The sequence below is a fragment of the Echinops telfairi genome, unplaced genomic scaffold (assembly GCF_000313985.2).
Source record: "Echinops telfairi isolate 266 unplaced genomic scaffold, ASM31398v2 ScPeMD7_7473;HRSCAF=8511, whole genome shotgun sequence".
Lineage (NCBI taxonomy): Eukaryota > Metazoa > Chordata > Mammalia > Afrosoricida > Tenrecidae > Echinops > Echinops telfairi.
The window spans coordinates 9,159,789-9,168,225 of NW_022111377.1; the positions used below are offsets into that span (position 1 = coordinate 9,159,789).

General features: G+C 38.6%; 1 protein-coding gene across 1 annotated transcript in view; it reads left to right on the plus strand.

Moving 5' to 3' along the window:
• Positions 1–398: 398 nt before the first annotated feature.
• Positions 399–8,437, plus strand: part of TUBAL3 (tubulin alpha like 3) — a 15,683-nt gene continuing 7,644 nt past the window's right edge. Inside the window, exon 1 of the mRNA XM_013007250.3 lies at positions 399–537. Coding sequence (XP_012862704.1) covers positions 414–537 — 124 coding nt within the window. The 5' untranslated portion in view covers positions 399–413. The remainder of the gene's footprint in view (positions 538–8,437) is intronic.

The following is an 8,437-nucleotide window of genomic DNA, read 5'->3' on the forward strand; positions in this document are numbered from 1 at the left end:
CTCACCTCCAAATAAATAACTAGCTAAATTTATTCTTAATGTAGTTCTTAGCGCAACATTCAATAGGTGCTTCGTTTCTGCTGCTGAAAAGCCCCTTTCAGTGGAATTTGAGCCTTTGCTTTCAGTTGTTTCTGAAGCCTAGCTATATGCTCTGATTGCTGGTTTCCTTACAAAAATTTTCTCTTGTTGGGTTAAGCTTGCATATCTTCTTTTAGTGCTAACCAGAAGTTCTGAGTACACAGCTCTTCTTATCTAAAAACGCCTGTTCCATTCTAATTGTCTTTGGCTTCTTGCAGAGGGAGTGCCTTTCTATTCACATTGGCCAAGCTGGCGTCCAGATTGGGGATGCTCTTTGGGAACTCTATTGCCTGGAGCATGGGATACAGCCAGATGGTGCCATTTGTGGCAGGCCGATGGACCAATTGGAAGATTCTAAAATGGAGCATATGAGTGGATGTGAGAGCTTCTTCTGTGAAACAAAAGCTGGGAACTATGTGCCTAGAACCCTCTTCATGGACCTGGAACCAACCGTTGTAGGTAATGTAATGTTAAATTCTAGCACCAAATCAGATCCCAAATCAAAATAGACGAGTATCAATGGTGGGATTCGCAGATTAGAATAATCTATCTGAATCAGATCATTTGGGCCTTTTCCACATTTAGGACCAAGTCTAATGGTCATTGAGGATGATTAACATATTCAAATGACAAACATAACCTCAAATGATGAGACACACGCATCCTAATTTTTACATATGCATCTATCCTAACAGAACACTGAAGCCTTTTCCTGGATTTGAGAGTTACTTGCTAGAGGCTGCTGGCAAAGATTCTGAGTATTTGGCATTACTTGTTTATAAAGAGTAAAATACAGGGCCTGGAGCAGGAACAAGGAGAAGGGAAGGATGAAGGGGATGTGGTATGCAAAAAATTTGGAGTAAGTTTAACAGGATATTGTTTTTTTTTTTTAATTTCTTGAGATGAGCTATGTAATGCACACACACATATTTCTTTAAAAACAAACAAACAAAACCCCCAAATCCCTCCAGATTCCTTATTCCTCAAACCTAAACAGTGGTTTAAAAAAGAGGAGGAAAAAGTAAAATTGGATGGACTTGGAATCTTTAGTGACAAATAGTTTATTTCAAATAAACAAACAAAAAAGAAAGAGTAAAATATTTGAAATAATTCTAAAGAAGCAAGTAGCCAAATAAATCTTCTAAAAGCAGACTTTGTAGAATCTTGCATAAAAATTCTTTAAATGGAAATAGAGAACTACTAGATAAAGAGAAGTCTTATGGATTTAAAAACTAGAGAGAGAAGCTGATTTGGGGTTGATACTCTTTGTTTTTAGCTGCCTTGAGAAAAAGTAGGAATGTTATTGCTTTAAATCACTGAATTTTAGGCTTATTACACAGCAACAATGGCAACCTCATGCCAAAGGAATAAGACACTACCTAGTTCTGCTCATCCTCAGTGATCTTTTGGCGATCAGACCATTGTTATCCTCAGGGCTTAATTAGCTGCCTTTTGGAAGTTAATTATCAAGCCTGTCATCCTAGCTGTCTTATCATGGAAGCTCTGCTAAAATTGGCTCAGCATCATAGCAATAGGTAAGCCTCTGCTGTTAGACAGGTGGTAGAATCAAACCTAGATTTCCCACATAGAAGGCACAATTTCTACCAATGAGCCACCAATATCCAGTTAATTATTGCTGTGTAACAAGCCTAAAATTCAGTGATTTAAAACAATAGCATGCCTCGTTTGTTCACAAATATGGGCAGGGCTCAGAGAGGCCCACTCTTCCTGGTTGCATGTGGTGTTAGCGAGGAGGACTCAAGGAACAGCTAGAAGACTCACTTCCAAAGTGACTCATTCATATGACTGGCAAGTTGGTGCTGTTTGTTGACTGAAGGACTTAGCACGATGGGGCAGAGCCTTATTCCTTCCTGATATGATTCACACTATGGATTACCGGGCAGGATTCCAAGAGCAAACATTCCATGAGAACAAGGCAAGGCAAACATTCCATGAGTACGTGACATGTTTATAACCTAGCTTTACAAGACCAATAGTGTCACGTCAGCTATTCTTATGGGATATAGACACCATATCGTGGTGTGGGGATAACAAGGTGCTAGAAGAACACAAAGGATCCCAGGTGGTGTTGTGGGTTTTGCATTTCAAACCCACCAGCCACCCCAAGGGAGAAAGATGGGGCCTTCTGCTCTAGTAAAGATTTACAGTCACAGAAACCCAAAGGGACAGTTCTAGGCTCCCCTGTAGGATCACTATGAGTTGGGATTGACTCCGTGGAAATGAGTAGAAGAACACATACGATGAAAGATGTTTTTGTGACCATCTTTGTTAAACATTGCCTGTCCCTATTAGATTGTGGCCCATTTCCTTAACAAAGCGAAGGCAGAATCAAGCAACAAATTGATGGAGAATGTAGACTTGATGTCAATATGAATTAAAAGATAAAAAGAGTTTAGTTAGAAGTTTAAAATTAAGAATTATTGTGACCAAGATGCCTAGTAGATACACATTCAGTATTATTTTGTAAGATGTTGTGAAACAACAACATATCACTTAGTATTGATAGCTTTAAGAGCATGTCAGATTAGTATGGAGGTGAAGAGAGGTTGTATTACACAACCTACAATATATTCTGACTTGAGTTATAAAGGCCCTAAGAGAATATGTGACCTTTCATTTGTGAACATTTAGCTGGACTCAGGTGTTCCAGAAACCTAAGTAAGGTAGAATAATCCTTGTGGGATTTGGTAAATAAAGTTGATGTGAGACCCACATCCTACTGTTTGTGGCAGATATTTTAAACTTATGCCAATCCAAAGAAGCTAGGAAAATACGGAGTTATTTAAGGGCTATGGTCAGAGGTTAAGGGAATCAGAAATGAGATAAGTGGGAGAAATTCCCTGATTATCCAGAACACAGCCTAAAGAGTCTTGATCTGTTTAAGACAAAGAAGCACAGTGTTCAAGGATTCAGGGAGAAAATACTCATTTTCTTCAAGAAATACAAAAGCTACATGTGTGTATATGGATTAGGTCCTATTGTGGTGCTTTTTATGTGTATTATATATGAAAAGATTTCAGGAAGTTTATGGAAAAATTACATCATATTTTAATTTCATTTTCCATGCATTTTTAAAGCCCCTCTTATCTCCTCGCCCCAAAATATAAGGCAGGAGTCCTTTCTGTACAGTGGTAAAGAGCTTATCTGCCAACCAGAAGGTTAGTGGCTCAAACTCACCAGCCTGCTCTTTGGGAGAAAGATGTGGCAATCTGCGTCTGCCAAGGTCACAGCCTTGGACAGTCTTTGGGGGAAGTTCTACTCTGTTCTGTAGGGTTCAATGAGTTAGAACCTGTTCAGTGACAATGAGTTTGGTTTTGGTTTTACAACCCCGACCCCCCAAAACACACACACACACACACACACACACAGAGGCAAACACAGAAGGGAGCTTCAAAAAGCTCAGGGGAAAATTTCATTGTCTTTTAATTCCATTTCCCACAGACTTTTTGAAGACCCCTCTTATATTTTGTCCCTGTATTCATGGAGCACACATTCCAGAGGAATGTGGACCAATAAAAACCAAACAAATAGTCCAATGGTAGAGGGAGATAGGATTATTGCTTGATTTTTAAGCTTGCCAGGGAAGAATTATGGAGAAAGTGACTTTTATAGAGCTCTAAAGGAAATAAGATATGGGCCTTACCTTGATGGAAGAGATCAGAAAAGTCTTTTTGGACAAAGTGATATTTTATCTGATTCATGAAGAGTGGGTGGGAAGACTTAGTAATTTGCATATTTTTTGCTTGAACATATAGACGTAGATCATAGGGTCTTCTTGAATAGATATTTAGTCTGCATTTGATAGGAAGTGGATAGTGACTGATGATTTTAGAGTAGCCAACAGTAGTGTTAGAACTAGTTTAGTTCTAAATTTTTGTCTCAGCAATTTAATTTATTCACTAACAAATTAATTTAGTTATAGAACATTTACTTAGCACCTACTATGTATCAGGAGGGGTCTCTGAGTGGCACAAAAGGTTAGGCAGGTGGCTTCTAATGGAAAAACTGGAGGTTTGAGTCCACTCACAAGCTCCTTGGAAGGAAGACGTAAGGATCGACATCTGAAAAATCAGTTAGTAAGATAAGACAAGCATCACCTCACCATGAGTGGGAATAGGCCCCACAACAACTGGTTTGGGGTTTTTGTGCCAGGTGCTGATCTAAAGCAGTAAGGGATGTATTAGAGATATTTACCTGAATGCTGTGACAGGTGGATTTCACCTAGAATTGTGATGCTGAGAATGGAGAAAGGAAACTGATTTGAGCAAATCTCTAAAATAGAGCTGAACAATTAATAACACATCAAATGAATGTTTAAGACAGACATCAGAAGTGCTAGCAATATTTTGCTGGATCACATGGTAAAACTACTACGGAAAGAGGGATGGTGCTTCCTCAGAAAGCTAGAAGTAGAAATACCATACAATCCAGCAATTCCTAAATATTGAAGGGAAATAAGAGCCATGGTTCAAATAGACGTTTGCATACCTATGTTCATCACATCATTCACAAGAGTGATGAGACAGAAACAACTTAAGCATTCAATCAGTGCAAGGATAAATCCACTATGATGCACACACACAGGAGCATGCTACACAATGTTAAGGAAGAGTGATGAATCCATGAAAATATCTCACTACATGGATGAACTCACAGGACATAATGCTGAGTGAGATAAGTCAAACATAAAAAGACAAACATTATATTAGACCACTATTGCAAAAAGCCAACAAAAACTTGTAGGTACAAAAATAAATATTCTGTGACAGTTACCAGGGTTGGGAGAACGTAGGAGCAGACATCACTAACTAGAGAGTAAACACGTGTTAACTTTGGTGAAGATAAAGACAATACATCATGTAGGAAAGTCAGCACATCATAACCACACCAATGGAAGAAACGGAAAGGCATGAAAGAGTTAAAGATAGCAGCGGTAAATATTATGACAGACACAATCCTACAGCAACAGTTATAACAAGTACAAGTGGATGCATAGGTAGTTATGTAAGCTGAATAGGGGTGGGAGTACATAATGAAGGTCCACCCATGCGCATAGTATACAGGGTTAGCAGTGGATATCCTACATATATATTAGTATGTACTGCAAATATACCTATGTATGAGCATACGGAGCACACCCATGAAAACCTCTTAGCTATAACTGAGCACCTCCCGAGACTGAGATTCTTGACTTTAGGGATATGGACTACAATGTTGGCAGACATCTAGGTCAATTGGCACAACATAAAGTCTACAAAGACAATGTTCTATATCCTACTTAGGTGAGGAGTCTTAAAATTATGTGAACAGTCATCTAAGATATAACTCTTGGTCTCTCTTTCCATTCGGAGAAAAGAAGAGTTAAGCAAACTAAAGACTCAAGGAAACAGTTAGCCCAAAGGATTAATGGACCACATGAATCCACAGCCTCCACTAAGCTGAGGCCAAAAGAACCAGAAGGTGCCTGGCTGTCACCACTGACTGCTAGGACCAGGATCACAATAGAGGATGTTAGATCGATTGGGAGAAAAATGTAAAACAAAGTTCAAATTCATAAAGAAGACTAGGCTTACTGGTCTGATAAGAGACTAGGTAGAAGCTCTAAGACTATGGCCATGAACTGCCCTTGTAAGTTAGAAAGGAAGAGATGCTTTCAGTCACATAAAAGACAGGTTTATGAAGTGAACAATGTCATCCAGGAGGTAGATGCTACTCAGAACAATCAACTACATGAGACAAAAGTTGTCCAAAAGCCAAGTAAAGAAGGCAAGAAGAGGAAGGAAAATGGGGCGAATGGGAATGGAGACCCTAAAATGGAAATGGGAGAGGGCAGACACATTGTGGGGATGTCAATAATTGGATTGATAAATGAAATAGAAATCCCAGAGGAAAACTTGGTTTTGTCTTATAAGCTGTATCTAGCACAAGGAATTTGAAGTGTCACCAAGGTGGTCCCATCTGAAGACAAAGATGCATGCCAAGGCTACTGAGTTATCCAATGGAGATGATCATTAATGGATGACAAAGTTTAGCCTTGAAGCAGTTTTAGAATCAAAGGCAGATGTTGTCTGATTGTGGGTTTCTTTTGTCTTTTTCGGTGGTAAAGTATGTTTAATACAGTATCTTTCATTTTAGACATTTATAAAGGTACATTTCAAGGCATTAGTTATATTCAGATGTTGTACCACCATCACTTCCATCTGTTATAAAAGCCCTTTTATCACCTCAAACAGAAAGCCTGAAACCATTAAACAATAATGTCTCCTCGCTCAACCCAGCACCTGGTGATCTCTACCTTACTTTTCGTCTCTATGAATCTGCCTGTTCTACATAGTTAGAAACCAAAGAGAAGGAACACACTCAGCATATAGCAAGCTGAAAGAACTATAGAAAAAATTCAAGCCTGACGTTGAAATATTGAAAGATTCTATGGGGGAAATATTGAATGATACAGGAAACATCAAAAGAAGAAGGAAGGAATACACAGAGTCACTGTCCTAAAAAGAAATGGTCGACATTTAAGAAGTAACATATGATCAGAATCAATGTATTGAAGGAAGATGTTCAAGCTACACTGAAGGCATTAGTGCAAACAAGGCCCCAGGAATTGATGGACTATGAATGGAAATGCTTCAGCAACCTGACAAAGCACAGGAAGCACACACTCATCTATGCCAAGAAATTTGGAAGGTCACTATCTGAAGCACCGATTGGATCCTTGTTTGTACCCATCTCAAAGAAAGGTGAATAAGCAAATGTGGAAACTATCAAGTAATATCATTAAAATCACATCAAAGTAAAATTTTGCTGAACTCATTCAACAATGCTTACGGCAGTTCAGGGAACTGCTAGAAATTCAAGTTGGATTCAGAAAAGGACGGACATAGTATGGAGATATCATTGCTGAAGTCAGATAAAGAGGACACCAGAAAGATGTTCCCTTGTGCTTTATTGACTATACAAAGGTGTTTGACTGTGTGGATCATAACAAATAGTGGATAGCATTGAGAAGAATGGGAATTTCAGAACAATTCAAATTATACAAACAGAACAAGGGAATACTGAAGGCTTTAAAATCAGGAAAGGTGTGCATCAGGGTTATATCCTCTCACTGTACTTATTCAGTCTGTAACAGAGAAGCTGGACCATGTGAAGAAGAACCCAGCATTAGGTTAGGAGGAAGGCATACTAACTACCTTGGATATGCGGATGACACCACCTTACTTCTTGAAAACCCAGAGGAGTTGAAGCACTTGCTGATGACCCAGTCTTCAGTCTGGATCACAAGTCACTATAAAGAAAAACCAGTATTCTCACAAATGGATGACATCATAATAAACAGAGGAAATGTTGGACTCGTGAAGGATCTTATCTTGCTTGGGCACACAATCCATTCTCATGGAAGCAGCAGTCAAGAAATCAAATGACTTGTAGTTGTTTTGATTGTTTTTTTCTCTTTTTTTAACTTGAATGATTTTCTTTATATGAAATTCAGGATGGGTAAATCTATTGAGACAGCAACTAGATCAATCGTTTCTTAGCGTTATAACAGGAAAGGCTGGGGGAAATGGGAAGCTAATAATAAGGAATACAAGAATAAAGAAAATGTTATAAAATTAATTTGAGTAATGAATGCACACGTCTAATAAACTTAAGTATTAAATTATATGATAGGTGAATTACTTGTCAATAAAACTGTTTAAAAATTAATCAAGTGAAGTGTTGCATTAGGCAATATTTCTTTAAAATGTTGAAGAGCGAGGATGTTATTTTGAAGACTAAGGTGCAATGTCGTGAGCCATAGTATTTTCAATTGCCTCATATGCATGTAGAGTTGGACATTGAAAAAGGAAGACCACAGAAGACTCCATGCATTTGAATTATGGCAAAGAATATTGAGGTTATGATGGAATGCCAGAAAAACAGACCAATCTATCTTGGATAAAATACAGCCCTAATACTCTTTAGAATTGAGGATGTCAAGATTTTGTCTCACATACTTTGGACCTGTTATCAGGAGAGACCAGTCCTAGGAAAAGGACATCATGCTTGGTAAAACAGAGGGCATTGAAAAAAGAAGACGACTCTTGAAAAGAAAGAAGGATTAACAAATTGGAGGCAATCGTGGGCTCAAACATAATAACTGTGTCGATGTCTCAGGATCAGGCAGTGTTTCCTTCTGTGGTACATAGGGTGTGGCAGTTACATAATCCCCTATTAACATGAGCCTAGCCTGTCAATCAGTCCTAGCCAATGATGTCTCTGTGTGGATATGACCTTCTCCTGAGGATTCTTGGAACTCCTGTCTTCTTCCCTGGAGTCAGGACACAGATACCCA